General features: G+C 32.5%; 1 protein-coding gene across 1 annotated transcript; it reads left to right on the forward strand.

Moving 5' to 3' along the window:
- Positions 1-142: 142 nt before the first annotated feature.
- On the forward strand, positions 143-7482 carry LOC134699438 (isochorismatase domain-containing protein 2-like). Its single transcript, XM_063561037.1, has 4 exons — positions 143-347; positions 4972-5082; positions 6192-6324; positions 6993-7482. The coding sequence occupies exons 1-4, from the start codon at positions 167-169 to the stop codon at positions 7174-7176; spliced, it is 609 nt and encodes a 202-aa protein (XP_063417107.1). The 5' UTR covers positions 143-166; the 3' UTR covers positions 7177-7482.
- The last annotated feature ends 16632 nt before the right edge of the window (positions 7483-24114 follow it).

A 24114-nucleotide genomic window follows, 5' to 3' on the forward strand; every position in this document is an offset into this window, starting at 1 on the left:
GTTGTAAGTATGTATTACCTAACTCTTATTGAAAATTTATATTTTTTAATTTCAAACATGGCCAGTGTAAGCAACTGACGTTAAACTGTTAAATGAGGTGTGCGAAAGTAAATTCGAAAGTAAATTCGCACACCTGCTACAAGGGGAATAACTCTAATTGAAAACCATGGCAAGAAGACTTGGAAAGATAAATTTGAAGAATACGGCGTTATTCTTGTGTGACATGCAAGAAAAATTTAGGGGAAACATTGTGTATTACCCACAAATAATCTCTGTAGCTAATAGGATGCTGCAAGGCGCTAAAGTTCTTGAAATGCCGATTGTCGTCACTGAACAATATCCTAAAGGTCATTATCTAGTTCATGATCATAAGCAATGATAAGAAATTTTAAATTTGTTTTCAAATTTATTTTTAAATTTATTTTTATTTTTCCTGATATGTGTAATAAATTTAAAGATAAATTTTAGTTACCTTAATACATCCTGTTGGAAAGATGCGTTGTTCCCTGGCGCTGTCCACTACAACCTCCAGAGGTGCGCCGACTGGGATGATCAAGTCCCAGCCCGAAACCACTTGGCTATCCATCTCTGCCTCTACTCTTTACTGCTTTCACTGCTCTGACCTTTTTCTCCATAACCACATGGATGCTGTCTCTGCCTCTTTACACAAGTTCCCTATCAGTTTACATTTTTTGTACTTCTTTCCCCTCCAACAATACCAAGTGCTCCCAATGCTCGCCACATAGACTATCCAACAAACCAGAGGCGGATTTAGGGGGGGGGGGGGGGTCCGGGCCCCCCCTTTTTGGGAAAAAAATTGGTTGCTTATATAGGGAATCACTGAAGCATGACTGGAGCGGGCCCCCTCTTAGGTCAATCAGTGGGCCACCACTTATGACAATTCCTGGATCCGCCACTGCAAACCCTCTGCTTCCCACTTCCACTGGAAATAACCAAACCGGCCATCCATTATCTCTACATTCTGCAAGTAAATCTTGGTACTTCAGTCTCTTTCTTTCGTAGGCATCTTCTATTCTTTCCTCCTATGGTACAGTTAGTTCCAGCAGGATTGCCTGTTTTGTTGAGGCGGACCAAATGACGATGTCAGGTCTCTGGTTTGTTACTGCAATCTGTGGCAGGAATTGTAACTTCTGTTTTAGATCCAATCAGTTGCTGTTACCAGTAACATGAGTAAACCACTTCCTTCCACCTCCTTCTTCTTCTGACCTTTCTCTCCTTCCTTAACAAAATTGACAAAAGTAAGTCCTTCCCTGTTTTTCCTTGGCTTCCTGATGTTTCTCTCTAGGGTGTCTGCTAGTGTCCCTAGTACCTTGTCGTGTCGCCATGTATACCTCCCGTCTTTCAAAGCACTCGAGCATGAAGATAATATGTGCTCCAAGTTTGCTGGCTTACCACAAAGAACACACTTTGGGTCATCTATCAATCCCCATGTTGCTAGATTTGTTGGGCTTGGCAATACATCATATATACTGACTTCAGCTTAAATTGCAACCTATGTGGCTCCATCTTCCAGATCTCATTCCATCCTTACTTCTGCAGTCTTGCTCCCTCCGAGTTTAACCAGCTTCCCTGTTTCTTCATGCTCACTGCCTTTACCATTCACTTTCTTCTTCCATTGATCGTACCTCTTTCTGCACCAAGTGTCGTTTTTCTTCCACTATTGCTGTTCTCCATTTTGCTGTAGGTGTAACATCCAGCCCCTGTCTTCCAACTGCAACTTTGCCAACTATCTCACTGTGCTTTAATCGTGACTCAGCAACCTCTATTGTCTTCTTTGTTGACCAATTCCTTCAAGTTCTTATTTCTACTCTTGCTGACCGTACTTTCTCATCCCTGCTGTTTTTTAACGTCAGATGTTGTCTTACCTTGGTCACCTTGTATTCTTCAGTGATTGACTTGAGTTATTTTTATATTTCCTGATATGTGTAATAAATTTGAAGATAAATTTTAGTTACAATTACTTAGTCCAATTCAAATAATTATGTGTCTTGAACATGTTGAAGTAGGGGGCAGAACTTCTTTGGGGACGTCAGGATAGGGTGTTTTTAACCTTGTGATTGAAGCTTTCCGTATTCAGGATTATTTTTTTTTCGAATTTTGGGATGTTAGGAAGGATTATTTAAAAAAAACAAACAGAACCTTGGGATTTCATATTTTTAAGCCCAGGATTTTGGGATCAGGACCCCTCTGACTATTGCTGACCTCTCCTCTTGAAAGGCTATTTTAATTGTTTTTCTCTGTTGTACATGTTGTAATGCCATCCCAAATAATTATGATGTATTGAAAAAGTGTTTTTTTGTTTTTTTTTGTGATGCCTTCCTTCAGTCAGGGGTGCTACTTGTACAAGTTCATTTAATTACTTGAAGAATTAAAAAAAAATATACATATATATATAAGTAAATAAATAATGTTTGAATAAGCTCCCCTTAATTTTCTCAAAAATTTACTTGTATAAGTAAATTGTTCTTACAATCCCAAAAAATCCTCAAGTTTTGAGATGTAAAATCATGCCTTTAATGATTTTTCCCAGGTTTGCTCAATTTTTTTTAATTTAAGTTCAATGTTTCATCTCATTAATTCAACAAACAAACTGATTGCGCAAAGATCTTAAGTATTTGCGCAAGGCCTTCAAAAATTGCTCCTTGGGGGCTTGTAAATGAGCAGTGTTTTGAAGATAACAGACAAATGGGATTTCCCTTGTCCATGAAATGCACTGAAATGATTAGTAAAGACATCTGCAAATAGCAGATAATTCAAAAGTCTATGAGAGCAAAGAAATCCTAAGAATTCAATAAAAGAAGATAGGATGACTTTTTTACTTCTACAAGTAAAAAAATCTGAATGTCTAAGGGACATAACTCAGCATTTTTTTTTTACCTATACAAGTAAATGAAATTCACTTGTATAAGTATCCTACTTCTATGTGTATATTTTTTTTTACTTCTTCAAGTAAATAAAAATCACTTGAATAAGTAGTACCCCTGACTGTCCTTCAACATCATAACTTTGAATCCATTTTTTTCGTTTGAACTCTGAAAGAGAATTATTTAAGGGGTTTGCATAAGCAGTGGTCTGAGGTCTTGTACTTAAAAAGACTAAAGGACAGATTGCCTTCTGATTTGGTTATTAGCTGCACCTGACATACTTTTGATTTTCAAGTTTCAGAAAACAAACATATATGATTCAGGGATGGGGTAATTGAAAATGTAATGGTAATTAAGTGTAATGCATTACAATTTTCCATGTAATTGAATGTAATGTGTAATTGAGCATTTTTTTAATTACATGTAATGGTAATTTAATTAATTACATTGAAAAAAACATGTAATGCTCAATTACTTTTGAATTACTTTTCAACTACATATACTTTTATGGTGTTAAAGATAAAGATTTTGTTTAAAAGAATACTTGTTTTTCAAATATTGATATCACATACTTTTTTAATAATGAAATCTATAATTTATACTGAAGTTATACATACATAATTGTACTAAAAAATATTTTCAATATTGTGACAAGCACACTTTTTGATATTTTTAATGTAAAAAAAATATTTATGATTTATGTATAATATCTTTATTTATATTATGTTTAATTTAAATGACTTCATTTCTTAGATGTCAAAATACCCCATGATGTATTGGCAAGTTAATAGGAACCAATTCCCCCTCCTTTCAATATGATGATCTTCTGATCATAGAACTTCCTTGTTCTGATCAAGCAATATCTGCCACATTAGCTCCTGTCGAAAAGCTATTTAGAATTGATGTCAAAGTGTTCAGCCTAGAGAGATTCAGACTAAATGACAAAACATTAAAATAGCTAATGATTATCAAATGCAACGCTTAAACTATGCTTACATGAATATTTTACACATGCATTATTTATACATGTATAATATTGTTAAAAAATACTATGACGAAATGTAATGTGTAATTTAATTAATTACTTTAGTAAAGTAATTGTAATTTAATTAATTACATTTCAAAAACAGTGTAATGTGTAATTGATGTAATTGATCATTTTTGCAATGTAATGTGTAATTTAATTAATTACATTCCAATGTAATTGACCCCAAGTCTGATATGATTAATGATGATAAGTTTCTGTATTCATGACACACTTTTTGTTATAATTGTAAATTGATTTGTTAATTAGTAATGATAAATTAGCATTGTGCTGAAATTTATTTTTAACTTAGTCATGTCAGTGTTCTACTTCCCAGTTTATTAATAGTAGATCGTGTAAAATAACATTTATTTTATAAGATAATTATAAGAAAACAATTCGTATATATTTACTAGCATTTATCATGTTTATAAAAAAAAATGTGTCATCTGGTCATAGGACTAGTGTTGCTTCTTCAAAACAAAAATAGGACAATCTCATACATGTATGCCATTATAAAAGTAAAGTTGTTTGAATTATCTCCCCTTATATATATATTTATATATTGCAAAATTAGAAAAATTGAATCACAGGACTAAATAACCTGTTTTTTTTTTAAACTGTCAAAGTGTTTAATGGGGTTAAAGGATGATTTTCTTCATTTAGATGGTTTTTTTTACAAAAGAAATATATTTCTCCCTTTAAATTTGTTAACTACCTACCTGCCCTATGTTTCTCTGGAATTAGGCAGGCAACAAGTTATTGAGATATATACTTTAACTTTTTCAATTAAACTCTGACATGAAATATTATTTATTTCATGAACAACAGCCTAACCATGCTAACCGTCATCATTGATAATAGAACTCCATGCCAGCCATATACATGAAATATTTAACTTATTATTATATATAATTTTGTGATCATCTTGTAATGAATCGGCACTACGTTTATCATCAAATGACACCATTTTGAATCAACTTTATAATTTCATTAGATTTCAGTCGTAGTGATTTGAATTGCTATTGTGAATCTATAAACAATTTCTATTTTGTATTTCAGGTTTAGGTCCAACAGTTTCTGAAATAGACGTTAGCCAGGAGAAAGTATTCCCAAAGACTTCTTTTTCTATGTTAGTTCCCGGTGTTGTGGACCACCTAAAAACTTTGCCAGGTAAGAATAAATATACACACAATATAATTATAAAGAAATGTGGTACATTTGTCTATTAGAAAACCATCCACTGGGGTTCAAAAGTAAGATAGATAGATACTTTATTCTCTAAAAACTAGATACAAGTTTACAGAGAAACATACAATATAAATACAGACACAATAGTTAAGGTAACAGATACAGTTAATATGATGTTTAGTAACATGTATAATTAATGATATAAGAAGGAAAAATGATCGGTAAGATGCTTATGCGATTACATTTACATTAAGCAAAGATATGTTTCATATACTCTGACAATCACTTAAGCATTCAGGTTGAAAATTTTTAACCACACATGGTTAAAAAACATTTGATTTTAACATTGCCATTTACAGGCAATGCCAGGTATAATAGGGAAAGTTGGCTAGCCATAAAACTATCATTCAATAGACAAGTTTTGTTTGCTGATGATGAAGAGCTTGAAATATTATTTGCCACTGAACATTATGCAACAATCATTATGGGGCAATACGATTATCTTTCAGTTTAATAGTCCAATTGTTTGAGGAATTCGTATATATGTGTGATTTATTTTGATATTGATTTATATCCTATTCTAAAAAATTTGCTGATTATTTCATCATGTTCATATGAAAAGAAAAAAAATTGAGAATGGGAATTGGGAAACTGTCAAAGACACAACAACAAGACAAAGGAGCAGAAACAGCAGAAGGCCACCAATGGGTCTTCAATACAGCAATTAAATCCTGCACTCGAAGAAAATGGACATTCATGATCCCAAAAATATTATTTTCCAAAAAATTTTGTGATATTTTTTTTTTGAATTGTGAATCTATGCAAGTATGTTGGCGCTACCAGAATTAGATATAGAATAAACAACACAAAAATGCCAATGACATCTGAAGAAATAGAAACTGTTAATTACAACTAAGAAATAACAAATGAATAAATAGTTCAAAGTATAGACTGACCAGGGGTAGAAAAGACAAATGATATCAATAAAAGGGAGGTAATTCAGAAAAAAATATGGAAAAATATTTTAGTTTATTGATTGATTGATTGTTTGTTGGTTAACATCCCTATTTCAGCTTAGAATTTTCTTTCAGATGTTAAGTCAATAGTATTGTGTGGAATAGAAAATCATGTATGCATACAGAATACAGTACTGGATTTATTAGAGGAAAACTTTGATGTACATATCATAGCTGATGCTTGTTCATCAAGGTCAATGACAGATAGGTTTGTACTGTAGATTGTAAACTACTTTGTTTGTATTTGTTTTTTTGTTTATTTGTGACACTTGGTGTTTTCTAATATTCTCTACCCCAAGAGTTACTAGGGGATAGAAATATGGTTATGCAGTCTTCTTCAAACAGTGTAAAACCCTTGCAAAACAAATGCCTCACATTTCTTATCATTTTTTTCAAAATCAAATAATTACATTGTTTTGATTGATAGAAATATATCATAAATATTATTGAAATCTGAATCCAAGCATTAGTGATGCTGTAAGGGGAGACAATTTTTGCAGTGTTTAATTCAGGGGAAATAATCTAGCTAGATATGCATGAATATACTACAACCAAATATTGTACTATTTTTAAGATATAATAATGAGAATGTGTTCCCGACATATTTGTTATTTCATTTTTTTTGTATCAACATTAAACTCACCTTTAGGAGAGTTTTATAAAGATTGATTTCATACCAATTATTATTTCTGTCAATGTTATACAATTGGAATGTGTATATCTGCAACAAATATGTGACATTTAGGAGTAGAAGCAAAGGCTTGTAGACTTTGACTCCATATTATGTTTTTCTGTAGACTATAGTGGTAAACCACCTTGGAGCAGCGTTTCTTCTTTCTTCTTTTATTACTAATAGATATTTGATTTTGATTTCAGGATGTTTGCCTTCCAGAGAATGAGAGAAGCAGGAGCTTATATAACCACCAGTGAGTGTATGCTGCTTGGACTATGTGGGGATGCAGCTCATCCTAAATTTAGACCAGTACAGAAACTAATTACAGAATCAGCACCGGACACAGGGTTGCTGAATACAACAATAAAAGGAGAAACTGCTCTGTGATATTAGAATAATGTTCGAAAATATGTGTGCTTGTATGTGGCAATAAGATAATTATGTTGATTTTGTTCAAATGTTTTGATTATAAAATTGTAAATTATTTACCATATGTTTCGGATTTTAAATGTTTGTCTTTGAGCCTTCCTGATGAAGGTAAATCCAGAAAAGCGCTTCGGACACAAGAAATTATTTAACGTGTTGTTTTCAATTTTTTAATCAGATGGATTGTGAGGTTATTGTTATTTTTTATATCATATATGATAGATGTTATTAAGGATACATTTTTAAAAATAAAATTTATTTCATCAATTTCTATATTTCTGTTATAATTTGGCCTGAATATTCATGATATTATCAAATTATCGGCAATAAAATTCTTATATTTTTATCTCAAATGGTGTGTATGGACTTTTTTTTAACTTTTACTTATAAACTGTAAAGTGGAAATAAATTGGAATAATTGTGTCTCATACAGAAAACAAAATTAATGACTTGTAAGATGTCTTTTTGAAAACAATTCAATAGCTGGAATTCACCATTATAATTTATTGTTTTCAGCTAAATAGAATTTATATAAAAAATTGCTTTATGTATGAATATCTGAACACAAAAATAGCTACACATGTCAGTGTCATTACCTACTGCATCAAAACACCTTACTTGGATTTATCACCTTACCAATGATATTGGTATCCCACAAATAATAATGGATCCATAGTATATATGATATTTATAAAAAGAAAACCTAATTGTAAATGGTTTGATTCTGATTTAAGTGTAAAGAGGAAAATTCTAGTATCTAAAGGAGAATTATTGTCAAAATTTCCGTATGATCCTATTGTCAGAGGTTCATATTTTAAATGCTACAGAGAGTATAATAAATTGCGTAAATATAAAATGCGCACATTTAAACAGTCCATCCTGAATAGCCTTGACAATTTAAGAGATTCTGATCCAAAACAATACTGGAAACTTATAAATTCTTTAAATGAGTCTACAGATGATAGTAAAGGAAAGTCAGTAGAACCAGAAGCCTGGTTTAATCATTTTTCAGATTTGAATAAATCTCCTTCAATAAGTGAAACAAGAATTAAAGAAATTAATTCTAAAATAGAAAATATGGAAAAAAATAAAACTTTTTGTGAATTAGATTATAGATTGTCTACTAAAGAAATAATTGATTCAATATCTAAACTCAAAAGTGGTAAAGCCTCAGGTCTGGATGGTATACCTAATGAGATGCTAAAGGCAGGAAGTTTAGTTCTAAATCCTTTAATTCAGAAACTGTTTAATCATGTTTTTTCATCTGGTATTTATCCAATGCAGTGGTCATCAGTCTATTTATCTGCTGTTTTTAAGTCTGGTGATCCAAGTAAAACAGATAATTATCGTGGCATTGCCATTAATTCTTGTGTTGGTAAATTGTTTAACTCTGTTTTGAATAACAGACTAGATAAATTTTTGGTAAAAGAATCAGTGATTAATCCATGTCAAATTGGATTTTCAAAAAAATGTAGACCATCTGATCATGTTTTTGTTTTAAAAACCATTATTGATAAATATATAAGTAAAAAAGGGGGCAAACTATTTGCCTGTTTTGTAGATTTTAAACAGCCTTTTGATAAAGTGATCCATCAGGGTATCAGATATAAGCTTTTAACAAAAAATATTACTGGAAAGTTTTATTCTATCATTAAAGACATGTATAGTAAAAGTGACCTCTGTGTTAAAATTGATAATGAGATGACTCCATGTTTTAAATCATTTATAGGGGTTAGACAAGGTGATGTTTTAAGCCCAAATATTTTTAAAATATTTATCAATGATCTACCTGACAAGTTTTTATCTTGTCCTGATCCAGTAAATATTAATAACCGTAGAGTAGACTGTCTTATGTATGCTGATGATGTAGTAATTTTTTTCAGAAACACAGGAAGGCTTGCAAAAGAGAATTAATATGTTACATGAATATTGTGTAGAATGGTGTTTTGATGTAAATTTAAAAAAGACAAAAAGTATAATTTTTAACAAGCCAGGAAAATTTTTAAAATGCTTTTTACGTTTTGGAGGTAAAGAGATTGAAAGTGCAAAATTATATAGATACCTTGGAATCACATTTACATCTAGTGGTTTATTTAAGCAGTGTAAAGATGAATTATACATCAAATCTTTAAAAGCTTGTTTTAAGCTACAGAGATGCTTGTCATCATCTAACCCTAGTATTGCCACTTTTTTACATCTTTATGATCATACAATTAAACCCATACTATTATATGGCAGTGAAATATGGGGAATGTTTATAACAGATTCAGCTGCTTGTAAAAAAGATAATGATTATATACTAGAAAAAGTCTTTGGTCAGGATTCTTCTGAAAAATCTCACACCAAATTTATGAAATACATTCTTGGTGTAAACAGAAAGTCAAGTAATATAGCTGTAATGTCAGAGCTTGGTAGATTTCCTATGTATTTTACTATAATTTTATCAATGTTAAAATATTGTCATAGACTGGAACATTTAACAGAAGGACTATTATATGATGCGTTTATATGTTGTAAACAGTTACATAGCTCTAATGTAAATACATGGTATTCTAGTATAGATTATATTCAGAGAGAAATTGAATTACCAAATTTTGACCAATCAATTGGTTCTTTATGTCAGTATATTAAAAATAAACTATGTAAAAGTTATGTCACTTTTTGGAATAAACTGAAGTATCAAACAATTAACTCTGAAAAAGGGAAGCTTGGTACTTATTTTTCCATAAAAAATTGTTTTAAAAAAGAAAAATATTTAGAATTGCAGGACTTCAAAAAAAGGCAGTCAATTTGTAAATTAAGAATAAGTGCTCACTCTTTAAAAATTGAGACAGACAGATATTCAAAAAAGCATATAGAAAGATCTGAGCGTCTTTGTACTAATTGCTCACTTGGTAAAGTTGAAGATGAGCTTCATTTTTTATTAGAATGCCCTCTTTATGATATTCAAAGGGACGATTTTTTTCAAGACATTTCTAACAATTGTTAAAATTTTATAAACTTAAATAAATCTTCTCAATTTTTATGGCTCTTGACCCAAGAAAATGTTACTCTTATGGAAAAACTGGGTTGTTATATTTGTGACTGTTTTGAATTAAGGAGATCAGGCATGAACACTGACATTTAGTCAAGTAAATAATTTGAAAATAAATACATATGCATGTATAATGTAATTTTATTATTCTTTTATTCACAATATATATGTGGGTTTTAGCTTGATTCTGACCAATGCTTATACATTGTATTCTAATTATATATGTATAATATGCCTCTATTATTGCTGTTGTTACTAATTATGTAAATCAATTGTATCTGATTTTATGCCCTTATTTATAGGTAAATAATATTTCAATGCAGTTGTGTAAGCATTATCACATCTCATTTCCATGGAGATAATTTGGCCCTGCCCCCTCAGTCATGGTCTTTTGACTGAAAATTTTTGTACGTTATTAGGTAATTTAGTTTGTGATAAGGTCAGAAAATTTATTTACATTTGCAAGTATTGTTTTCATGGATATTGTATAGCCCCACCCCTATTCATGCTTTATTGACTTTTACTTAATTTACAAGTTCATTTTTATACAACCGCAAAAATTGATTTTTTTTTGTCGTATATTGGTATGATGTTAGCATTTGTCATTGTCTGAAGATATTTGGTTTTCACACTATAACTTTAGTATAAGTACTGTAAAAAGAAATCTTTGAAATTTATACACAAAGAAAATTTAGGATTGATTTTGGGACTTCTGGTCCAAACAGTTTAGGAATTAGGGATACAAACTCGGCACATTACCTATACAAACTCGGCACACCAATGAATATATTTATGGCAATGGTTCATAAAAAGAAATTTTTTATAATAATTACGATGAGAAAAAGATAACATTATTTTTTTAAATAGGTGAGAAATGGAACAAACTATAGGACAAAAAGTCACAAGTTATATATAGTTTTGTGACATAAATAAGAAAACAGTGTCACTTGATATAAAAAAAAATGTGTTTTGTAATAAAAAGAAAACATTGCAAGATCTTTCTGTTATATATTCAAACAAATGTCTCCAAATTAATTGTAATTTTTTTCCTGTGACTTTTTTTGTTCTTTGACTTTCTGTCCTACATTCATTTTTTCCTGGTCATTGATATATGCTATGTGTATTTAAGGTGATGCAGTTACCTAGGCAAAAGTGTTGCCCTCGTTTTTTGCTTATATACTGTCCCTCTGGAATATTTCGTCCCTCTTCTATAACTGATAGATAGTTATAAAAAATGACGACACATCATTATGTTAAGGAAGGAAAACGGTTGGCCGTTTCTACATGTCTTTCGGGTGATATAGTTGTTAGTTTGATATTTGTGACCAAGAAAAAAATAGCCAGAAACAACACTTCTTACAGTTTTCAATAAGTCTCATGACTGATGAAATTTAAATGTAATCGACAGCATTTCTCATAGACCTGACCGGATTTTAAATCATCAGATCACTAGAAAAAAAACAACAGTCTTAACAACTTGTAAAGAAATTGTGGTGCAAATGGAAAGATTTAAAAGTGTTTGAGATTTGAGGAGTTTTCCATATTCGAATGATTTCGTTTAAATATATCATGTTCAGTGATTTATTTCTAGTATCACCATCGCAATAGATTAGTCGTTTCATCAAATATGATAGTTTTCAATAAGAACCTATCTTTGCAATGGAGACCCTTACCGAAAAATAAGCCCTGCTAAGTATTGTTAATCGTCTATAAAAAGAGGTTGCTAGTGTATAAATCCATCCGTACTCAAAAATAATTGCCGGCTGGCCAAACTAAAAGATTCTCCACGTAGGCCATTTTACCAGAGATAGAGGAGGGCATTGCCATACAAATTTCTTATAGCACTTATGCCCTAGACCCGTACGAGTTTGACAATAATGAATCGAAAGGGGGAGATGGTACCTCTGTTTACAACAAAGTCGAAATAAAATATTGCCCGCTGGCCAAACTAATACGTTCTCCACGTAGGCCATTTTACCAGAGATAGATATGGTAATTGCATTTAAAATGGCAAATAAAACTAATTCCAAAGACCTGTACGATTTTGCCTGCAAGGGGTTAAAAATAAAAGGTGTTACCTTTGTTTACAACGAAGTCGAAATAAACCTCTACCTCTGGTATAATGATCAACGTAGAGAATCCCGGAGTTTGGCCTACCGGCTACATTTTACAATTTTTGACTTTAATGTGAACAGAGGTACCACCTCCTCATTTTAGCTCTTTACTGACAAACTCGTACGGGTATATGCCATATAAGTGCTATAGGCTATTTTAAAGGCAATGACCACCTATACCTCTGGTAGCATGGCCCATGTGGTGAATCTCGTAGTTTGAACAGCCGGCAATATTTCATAACGACTTTGCGATATACTAGAATATTATACCCTCCTTTCCTTTTGCTGGCATAAATAGTTATCAAAAGTACCAGGATTATAATTTTATACGCCAGACGCGCGTTTCGTCTACATAAGTGCTATAAACCATTTTAAAGGCAAGGTCCACCTCTACCTCTGGCATCATGATAAACGTGGATCATCTTTTAATTTTGGCCATCCGGCAATAGTTTATTTCGACTTTGTTATATACCAGGGTACCTTCCTTACCCTTTGCTGACAAACTCGTACAGATCAATGGAATAAGAAGTATGGGCCATTTTAGATGCAATGTCCACCACTACCTTTGTTATAATGGCCTATGTGGAGAATTTCTTTGTTTGGCCAGCCGGCAATAATTCATTTCGACTTCGTTGTAAACATAGATACCACCTCCCCCTTTTAACACTGTGCTGAAGCACTGGTACGGGTCTACGGCATAAGTGGCCATTTTTGAGGCTATTGTCACTTCTTCCTCTGGTATCATGGCCCATGTGGAGAATCTCTTCGTTTAGCCAGCCAGCAATAGTTTATTTCGACTTTGTGATATACTTAGGTACACCCCTTACCCTTTGCTGATTAACTTACACGGGTCTGGGACATACATGTTATGGCTATGTTAGAGGAAATGCCTACCTCATCCTCTGATATAATACCACCGTATAGAATCTCTTAGTTAGGCCAGTCGGCTTAATTTATATTTTCGTTGTAAAATGAGACATCGCATCCCCCCTTTAACCTTTTGCTGACAAACTCGTACAGGTCTAGGGCGTTAGTTTTATCAGCCATTTAAAAGGCAATGCACACATTTAACCTGGGATTAATGGCCAACTTGGAGAATCTCGTACTTAAGCAAGCCGGCAATAATTTATTTCGACTTCTTTGTAAACAGAGGTTCCAACTCCCTTTAAAACCCTTTAATAATACCGCGTACTTCTCTAGGGAATAAGTGATTTAGTCCATTTTAGAGGCAATGACAACCTCTACCTCTGGTATCATGGCCCACGCGGAGAATCTCTTAGCCATCCAGCAATAGTTTAGTTCGACTTTATTATATACTAGGGTTCCAACCTTACACTATGCTGACTAGCTCGTACGGGTCTAGGTCATACGTGCTCATGGTCATTTTATATGGTATAAATAGTTGTTTTTTAGACTTAGGGATATACAAGGGTATTCCCCTTGCCCTCTGTTGACCAACACCTACGGGTCTAGGATATTAGTGCTTCGAGCCATTTTAAAGGTAATGCGATATATTGTAAAAGACATGAAATTTCATGTACAAATCATTTATAATGTGAGTATGGTCTGTATTTAACTCCTAAAAGGACATGGTATTTTGAAGTTCAAAATGAAACCTGCCAAAAATATACACATTTTATATCGGACATAAAGCAAAATTATCGGACAAAAAGCAAAACGGACGAAAAGCAACGGACAAAAAGCAAAAGTTTCGGACAAAAAGCAAAATAATCGGACAAGAGGCAAAACGGACAAAAAGCAACGGACAGAAAGAAAAAGTTTCGGACAAAAAGCAAAATAATCGGACAAAAGGCAAAACGGACAAAAAGCAACGGACAAAAAGCAAAAGTTTCGGACAAAAAGCAAAATTATCGGACAAAAAGCAAAAGCGGACAAAAAGCGAATTGCGGACAAAAAGCACCGTATCATACGATGCAAAACGGGGATGCCATTTTTAATGTTTATCAAAATTTTTAAAGAAAAAAAAAACTGAATTTCACCGTAAAAATATTAAATACAAACACAACTATTCATTTATTCCCCTAGGGGTTTGGAGGCATATATAAACTATACAATACAAATATATACACAAATAATATATATGCAGAAATCATAACAAAATAAACGTATAAATTGTTCATATATTTTACTAAGTATTAATTTCAAATTAATTGAATATAAGTCTTTATTGGCACAATAATAAATCTGATACATTTTTATTATGAATGTACCGAGTTTGTAATATGCCGAGTTTGTAATGTGCCGAGTTTGCAGTATGCCGAGTTGACATGTCCCGAGTTTGTAATGTGCCGAGATGTCTTGCTTCGGCATTTTATAGTGACGTCATTCTTGGAAGAAGCAGGGATATCCTTCACCAGTTCACTGGTTTAATATTTCAATCATTCTTAGAGATCGTGCACTAATTACAAATTTGTATTTGTTAAATCTAAACATAATATTGTTTACTGCAGATGATTTAAACATCAACATACAATACTTTAATTTGTAGGTCAACAACTTTCAAAATCAACAAAGATCGTGGGGTTACATGAGACAGGGGAAAGAAACGATTTTATTACTTTTTTCGAGTCCTACTAATCAGAGACAAGAAGCGTCAAAAAGCGACAAAAAGCGTCAAGAAGACTATTTAGCGACAAGAAAAAAATATTCTTCTTGTCGCTTCTTGTCGCTAAAATTCTTCTTGTCGCTAATTAGTGAGACCACTTTTTCTGTAAAAATTCTGAGAATCTTCCACCAATTCAGGAGCACCTCAATTGATGAGTAATTATCCACTAAAATAAAAGTTAATGTATTTAAACACTTCAAATGTAACATTTCATTGGATTAGTAGTCTTCTATTAAAACTAAATTTTTGTGTACCTACATAATCATTGTAATGGTAAAAAAAATTAATAAAAAATTGCATTTTGTAGTTTAAACATATTTATTATTTACAAATTTTTCAAAATTAAGATTTGGAAACAAGTTCCACACAGTTTACATCTCTCATATTGTTTTTTTTTATTAGTACCTGATTCCCTGTGATGAGAGTTATAACTCCGAACTTCAACAATGGAAATTTAAAACTGAATAGATTTTTCAGTCCACACTTTCTAAAGAAAAAAAACAAAAAATCCAAGAGAACTGTCTCAAAAAATGGAAAATGGCCCGAGCCTGCAGTTCAGTAGTACACAATCAAGATTTCAGAAAATATTGTAGTTGTTGTGAAATGACAGAATTCAGTTGAGTTTTATAATTAGCTTTATAATCAACTTTAATCAAATGTTTAGATTTAGAAGATGCAGATCTCTTTCATTGGTCCAAATTGAATCCTAAACTAAGGAAATGAAATTACATAAACAACAATTGATTTCAATATTGCCAACCTTTCTACATGTTCTAGCTGTTCTCTTTTTCATTCTTCATATGAAAACTATCAAAAGATACCCCCCTTTCCAAAAACATAATTAAATAGAAACAAGGGCCGTCTTTCCCCTCAAAGCTATTCAGCTCTTTGATTAAGTTGGTCCAAATCGGGGCCCAAAATTAAACTTTGATTTCAACAAAAAATGAATTTATGGGGTTCTTCCATATGCTAAATCTAACCATGTATTTAGATTTTGGATATTGGATATTGGACCATAATAATGTAAATGTCCAATTTGAAGTTTCTCAGTTTAAGTTCTTAGATCACATTTATTTTGTGTCAGAAACCTATGTGGTTCGTAGTGCATTTCTTTTAGAACATAAATGAAAATTTAAAAAATCCCACCTGCGCTTTCTCAATGAAATTTTTACAGTGTGTTGTACTACTTTTGGGACAAATTATATCAAAATTTTAGAAAACTTCATCAGCTCTAGTAGTAGCCACTACTAGGTCTAACTCAAAATATGGACAATTGTATGTTAATGGCGCCTTAAAATCTTTCGACAGCTTCTGAAGTGCTAATTTAAAAAAAATCTCAGCTGGACCAAATCACTACTTTCCTTTAAAATTCTCGACCCAAATTTTTTTTTAAAGTTTAATTTCACCCCCTACTTCCAATTTGAGGTATAAAACATGGAGAACTAAATTTGGAAGCGGTATAAAAAATATTGGCAAGTAACCCACTGTCAACACTGAATACTATATTCTTGAACAACAAACATCAAAGGACTACAATTGTGGTCTCGGACCATGTTGTTTTAACTATTTAATCACAATCCAAATTCAGAGCTGTATCAAACTTAAACGTATCGTACTTGCCCCAACTGTTCAGTGTTCCACCTCTGCGGTCGTATAAAGCTGCGCACTGCTGAACATCTTGTTATATTTAGATTTGTGAATGACTTATAATAAGTCAATGGTATGTAGTTGTTTTAGCATTGGCACATCTCATTTACATGGAGATTGTTTAGCCATGTAACTCAGTCATGGTTCATTGACTTTGAATATTTGCATAACTTATGTAAGATGTTAAAGAATTGCTATTTTGATTTCAGCATTTGCATAATCAAAACTCAAAAAGGCGAGATATATCTCTGTGATAACAGTTTATTTTTTCTTCATGAGGTCATAATGCATGATTAATTAGACTAACTTTATTGTTTCCCAGATTGGCAAAGAGAAGGATATGATAATGGTCTTTCTCTGTCCAAAACACATCATGCTTATCAAATTTGATTTGACCTTAACCTCAATCCATGGATCTGAGAAAAAAAGAATAGTTTTGGCGGTCAAGTCTATATCTCGGATACTATAATCATTAGGTCTACTATAGTAAGTGTAAGGAAGGATAGAAAGGTGTACATATATTACTGGCAGGTACGTGTGATCTGACCTTTATCTAATTTTCATGGTTCAGTGGTTATAGTTTAAGTTTTTATACGCCATCAACATTGTGACAGGACATATTGTGGTATACAAATGGCACACGTCCGTCTGTCCGGCGTCCACATGTTGCACCCCAACTTGAGAACAACTTATCAAAAGGAGTAGGTCCAGTAAGACCCCTTTTTGGCCTTAAATATAGCAGTTTTATAAAATTGTTAAAATGTAAATTTTTTGTTATTTATTGGAATGTAGAATGTTTCTGCTACTTAAACATGGGCGGTGTTTTACAATACAATGCACATATATATCGGGAACTAGCATCATTAAGTCATGCTAAATTACTGAAATCGTCACAATTTTAGCGTTCAGGAGTTGTGGTTCTTGAAAAATTGAAAAAATGGTGTTTCCAGGCGTGTCCGTGCATTTTCTCATGAACCATTTAACCAAAGCTTCTGAAATTTTTATATGTTAACGTTGTTACTGATGACAAAATAGAGGTCAAGTTCAATAATGACGATTTTGACTTTTACAATTCAGGAGTTATGGTTCTTGAAAGATCGTAAAATGGCGTTTCCATTCACGTTGTTGCATTTACTCATGAACCATTCAATCTAAGCTTTTCAAATTTTAATATGTTGATACTGATGACAAAATAGAGGTCAAATTTGATATTGATTTTCACTTTCACCATTCATCAGTTATGGTTCTTGTGATATTGCCAGGACACAAATAAATGTTAATAAATCCGGTTTGCTCCTCGTTGTGACAGCCTCTTGTTTTTGTGATTATTCCAAATTTTGTTTAATTTTATTTTGTTTTTGTAAAAAGAAAAAAGGATGTATACATGTCGCACATTATCTCAGTAACTATTCCTTACCATTGCATTAAACTTTACCAATTGTTAGTTATATTAATCTGAAGGTCTCCTATAGCGAGAAGTCGATATTAAGAATTGGACGATGGATATTGAGTGCGTGAATTTTTCTTGCTTCCTGATTGGAAGATATTACGAGACGCGAATACTCAAAGTTTATTGATTGGTAAGGACAATCCAAACCTTGTTAAAAGTAAAAACACAAAAATACTGAGCTCCGAGGAAAATTCAAAAAAGGAAAGTTCAAAATCAAAAGGTAAAAGTCAAAAGTCCAAACACATCAAACGAATGGATAACAACTGTTATATTCCTGACTTGGTACAGGCATTTTCTAATGTAGAAAATGGTGGATTGAACCTGGTTTTATAGCTAGCTAAACCTCTCACTTGTATGACAGTCAATGTCCTTCAATCCCGTAGAGTATCGGATTTGTCCTCTTTTTTTTAGCAATTATATTTTGCCTGGTCATTAATCATGCACATTCATGATATTGGTACACAGTTAACTTTTATCTATAAATAGTCTAATCTTCTGGAGTTTCGTAAACAACAACGTTAAATGATATATACTACTTCTTTGCGTGTGACCTCACATGTGTGGTAAAATTTATTGATTGATGCACGTGGCCATTCTAGTGAATGAATTCATCTACAAAGCGTGAGCACTTTAAACTTTTCATCAGCTAAGAGTCGACTAGCCCTTTTGAAAGGCTAATGCTTGTGATTCTTGAGTTATTGAATTTTTATTGAGCTTTTTGGTAAAAAACATATAACATGATGTGATCATTTTATTTTGTTTCTTATCTTAACTTCCTATTGAACAGGACTGAGTCAGTGTATACTTAACATGACTTGCTGTACAATTTCCGTGTTATTCCAAAACATTTATAAAGTTTTTTACAAGACGACGGGCATACCATGCGCTCATGGTACAGCTAGTTATTGTGTTTTTATACTGTATGCAATATGTCTTCTATATTTGGCGTATTTGGTGTATGAAAAATATTTTATGATGTACATGTTACACTCGCAGTTTTTTTTACTTTAAACTCGTGTGAATAGTCCAGTGGTTATAGTTTTTGTGTTTTGGTCTGTTTTTCTTCAACTTTAAGTAATAGGTCAATTATAGTTGGTGTATGGAATGATTATCAGCTATACAATGTACATTGTCATAATTAGAAATATATTAAATTCTAACCCCGCGAAACCGTTCAGAAACAACCAGGAGAATCACACAAGCAATTTGAAAATTCACGCGAAGTTCGCGAATTGTTTTGGATAAAAAGACTTCAAACAGCTTTTTCTCTCGTCTAAATGATAAATTATTAGGACAGGGGAACATATCTAAAACTTCTATCGATGTCATTAATATTGTTGATAAACGACTTAGAAATAATAGGTCTCATGGTAAACGCAAAAACCGTAATCAATGTATTAAACATCGTATAAATTATACACTTGCTGATCTGTTATCTATAATCAAGAATAATGGCAGACATCAAGTATTATGCAAACTGGGTCAGATACCTATAAGTAAATTATATGCTATTTTTCTTGAGTGTGATAACATTTCTTTTTTAGCCCGTTTTATGAATACACCCGTATTATTACAGCCTTTTGTCATCACAGGCTATTTCCTAGTATTGATACACCTGAACATCATAAACGACATTTTCTCCTTATACTATTTGCCTTTTAATGACAACATTTACCAATGTTGGGTTTTTACCTTATATTCAAAATACCTTAAAAGAGGGGCGAAATATACCAGATGGACAGTCACAATCAGAGATCGAAAATTTACTGACATGTCTTAAAAATAAAAAGACAAACAGACAGTACAAAAGACACAACATAGATTACAAGAGACTAAACAACACGAACCAAACCAAAAAAACGGGGTGATCACATATTCTCTGGAAGGGTAAGCAGATCCTGCTCCCTATGGTGCACCCGTGGTGTTGCTCATGGTATTATAAGCCCGGTTAAATAATCTTAATTCGTGGTGAAAAGGGAAATGGATTGTAGTTACGTCATGAGGTTCATATCCGATATCATCTGTGAAACGGTTATTCCATAACGGTCAACAAACTCGTGAAGGCGTTCGTAAAATTTACCAACTTCACCATTTGGAACTCTTGGTTTAATAGCTTCCTTGTGAGCAGCAATCTTCTATCAAGGACATCATGATAGGAAATACAAGCACGGGAATATCGTATCAGTTGAGAGATATAAATTCGTATGCAGGCGCTGTAGAATGTTGCTATATAGAAATGTTAAGTTCTCAATTGTGAAGCTGAATTCATCTGATTTGTCGTAAAGTTATGTTTTGATCCGACCCTCATTGTCAATTTCTATGACGCTAAGCTAATGCATTATGTATCTAAGATACATGCTGAAAGTATGTCCTATTGACAATAGGAAAACGGTATCGTTTAAATCTACCGAAAATTTTATAAAGCGTTATGAACTTTTGTATTTAAAGTCATAAGAAACCTCAAATTAAAAAAGATATTTTTTTATAACTCAACGGATAGTGTTCATCATAAAACTTATGTACATATACTTTTTCTGAAGAAAAGTCTTTAATTTATTTATATTTAGAAAAAGTTTATTTTATTTTCATGGTTTTCATTCCTTCCTTCCAGGAATCAATTTCGTATGCAAAGTGACCTCAGTGTGACCCATCTCGTAAAAATCCGGTGATCGCAATACGCATGGATGTCCTTAAAATAAACCATTATCTGATTGTACATGTTAAACATGTGCTCAATATTCATCCGTTTTTGTTGGTTGTTGATAAACAGTTTCAGTTTTCAGTTTCAAAACACGAACCCTAATTACCTGCCATATTTTCACACCAACACTGACCGATTAAACAAAATTGACAACTATACGAAATGTATGCGAAAATAATGATAAAAATCGTGCTCTGAAGACTTGGGATAGACTTAAGAAGTTTAGGGGCCAGCTGAAGGACGCCTCCGGATGCGGGAATTTCTCGCTACATTGAAGATCTGTTGGTGACCTTCTGCTGCTGTTTCTTCTATGGTCGGGTTTTTATCTCTTTGACACATTCCTCATTTCCATTCTCAATTTTATTAGTTTGTGATATATACATGCATTGGTTCAAGGATTGGAATAATATTATTTTTCAGCGGTCGCTCGTAATATGACTTTAAAAATATGGTGGTGCTTGTATTTTTTCCGAGGCTGTTTAAATATGAAAAAGTCAGATTAGTCTAAGTAAACTCATCATAGATACCAGGACTAAATTTTGTATATACGTCAGACCCGCGTTTTGTCTACAAAAGACTTATCAGTGACGCTCGAATCCCCAAAAAGTTAAAAAGGCCAAATAAAGTACGAAGTTGGAGAGCATTGAGGACCAAAATTCCTAAAAGTTTTGCCAAATACGGCTAAGGTAATCTAGAAAAGCCTTAGTATTTCAAAAATTCAAAATTTTGTAAACAGGTAATTTATAGTACTTATTATTTACACATGTTTGCTTACCATGCTTAAAGTGCGCATTATACTCTAAAAAATGTTTTTCTTCGTCTGTACATCAATTAAGTTTTTTTTATAAATAAGATTGACATTGAATGGAACTATCGACTGATATGTGCCATTTTCCCGACAACCACTACATATATGTTTGATATATTTCCCTATTTCTTATGTGATTCTATTTCCATTATGAAACATGTTAAACTTATTATTTGAGTCAAGATTTATTTCCGGTAACGATATTCCTGTTTGTGAGAATTGCAAAGCTATTGAATACAAAATACATTTTGTAACATCCTGTATCAATTCGGTGAATGCCAATTTGACAAGTAGAACAATCATATTTTAAAAAAAATATGAAGGTTAACATATTGTTGATAGATGATACATAACTACACCGAGTATATACTAATATAAGTATTTTCTTTTTCATTTTTCATTTCCTTGGTATCTGTTTTGTGTTCACTTTATAATTTTCCCGTATCTGAAGGCTTTCCTTGATTTTCTTTTATGAAGAATATCAAAAAGAAAACATTTAAAGCCAGTATTGTATGAATATAATTTCATTGACATATTAGGAGTTACAATGCATATGATTTTAAAAAAAAAGTATCTAAAATTAGCTATATTAATGTTACAACTCGTGGAACTTGCCTATTTGAAGGGAAACATCATTAATCCCCATTATTTGTCACGATGCGTAGTGGGAACAAACAAGTTGCAATTGGTGCCGTTAGTGTTATTCTGCAGTAATTTCGTTATCTAATCTAATAAGAAACTTTTAGAACAAGAGATATAATGAATCATCTTATCGTGTTATGAAAAAGACAAGCAAAATATAACAATTAATATTTTGAAATTACTCATAAATCGAATCAAACTGACAACTCAAGTGCAAAAAAAAAGAAAGACGACGAGGAGATAAAAGATTTAAACGAAGCAGCTCATAGTATACTAAAGACCAAGCGAAACGAACCAAACCAAGTATTCAGATGATCTCAGGTGTTCTAGAAGTTTAAGCAGTTTGCAGCATGTGTTTTCTTTTAAGAACGATATTGTAACGTCTTTACTCTCCGCATAGAGATGGTGTTCTCTCATTAAATAATTCCAAATTCGGTGGCTATGTTGAATGCACCTTTCCCATCGAACTGGAGATAAAGGACACAACATATGCGTACAGTTAAGTCGGCCTCATAACTTGACTTGTATCTAGAAAAAGACAATGAGGGTCGGTTGAAAACAAAATATTACGACAAAAGAGATGATTTCAGCTTCCCGATTTTGAACTTTCCATTTATCATGTTTATAGCAACACACCAGCAGCGCCTGCAAACGGAGAATGTATCTCAGAATTGATACGATATTCCCGTGCTTGTATATCCTATCATGATTTCCTTGAAAGATAGTTGCTGCTCCTATGGAATCTATTAAACCAAGAGTTCCAAATGGTGAAGTTGAATTCATCTCTTTGTAAATTTTATGGACGCCATCACGAGTTGGTTGACCGTTATGAAACGTTTCACAGATGAAATCGGATATGTTCCTTACGTCGTTACTACAATCCTCTTCCCTTTCATGAATGTGACCTACCGAATTAGATTATTTAACGTGTTTGAAATAACATGAGCAACACGACGGGTGCCACACATGGAGAAGGTTTTGCTTACCCTTCCGGAGCACCTGAGATCACCCTCAGTTTCTGACAGTCAAATTCATAAGTCGAAAATAAACTGACAACGCAATGGTTATAAATCAAAAAGATAAACAGACAAACAATAGTATACATGACACAACATAGAAAACTAAAGACTCAGCAACACGAAAACAACCAAAACTAGAAGAAATCTTATGAGCTCCAAAATGGTAGGCAGATCCTGTCCGACTCTATATACTTTATTAAGTTCTTTTAATTTGTATCTAACATCGTATTGATTCTTTGCATACGTAATTGAAGACAGCTAAGACTAGATGTGTCAAAGCGACACGAATGGCCTCGTCTAAAAAAAACCGAAACATCTGCAATTTCAATAACACATGTGAACACTAACATGATGGTAGTCTCGCATTGATATGTTCATAATTATAAATTAACTGTTATCAAATGTTTTGGCAAAAATTATTCGAGCGGAACAAATCTCAACTTTGATCTGTAACTCATCATGAGTAACTCACATACCAAAATTCAGCCCAAATATCTGAAAGCATTTAGAAAAAGGTTCATATACATTTTTTTTGTAACTGTGATTTTCAACAATTTACCAAAGTCAAAAGCCCTTATCTTCGGCAAAAATTAGTAGAAAGGAACGAAACTTAAACTTCATCTGTATCTCATCATGGTTAACTCACATATCAAAAACCAGCCCTATATCTAAAGGAGTTTATAAAAAAACCGGCTCAGAATTGTTTGTTGCGGAATGACGGAAGAAAACCGGTAATTTCGGCAAAAACAAGCGGACCGAAACAAATCTTAAACTTGATCTATAACTCATCATGGTTAACTATCATGCCAAAAATCAGCCCATTATCTGTAGGCGTTTAGACAAAAATTGCGTATAATG

This window comes from Mytilus trossulus, unplaced genomic scaffold (assembly GCF_036588685.1).
Source record: "Mytilus trossulus isolate FHL-02 unplaced genomic scaffold, PNRI_Mtr1.1.1.hap1 h1tg000070l__unscaffolded, whole genome shotgun sequence".
Taxonomy (NCBI): Eukaryota; Metazoa; Mollusca; class Bivalvia; order Mytilida; family Mytilidae; genus Mytilus; species Mytilus trossulus.

Coding starts and splice junctions, on each gene's coding strand:
- LOC134699438 (XM_063561037.1), top strand. CDS start 167: ATGGCAAGAAGACTTGGAAAGATAAATTTGAAGAATACGGCGTTATTC. Junction 5,083..6,191: donor CCACCTAAAAACTTTGCCAG/GTAAGAATAAAT, acceptor ATTTTCTTTCAG/ATGTTAAGTCAATAGTATTG. Junction 6,325..6,992: donor TCAAGGTCAATGACAGATAG/GTTTGTACTGTA, acceptor TTTTGATTTCAG/GATGTTTGCCTTCCAGAGAA.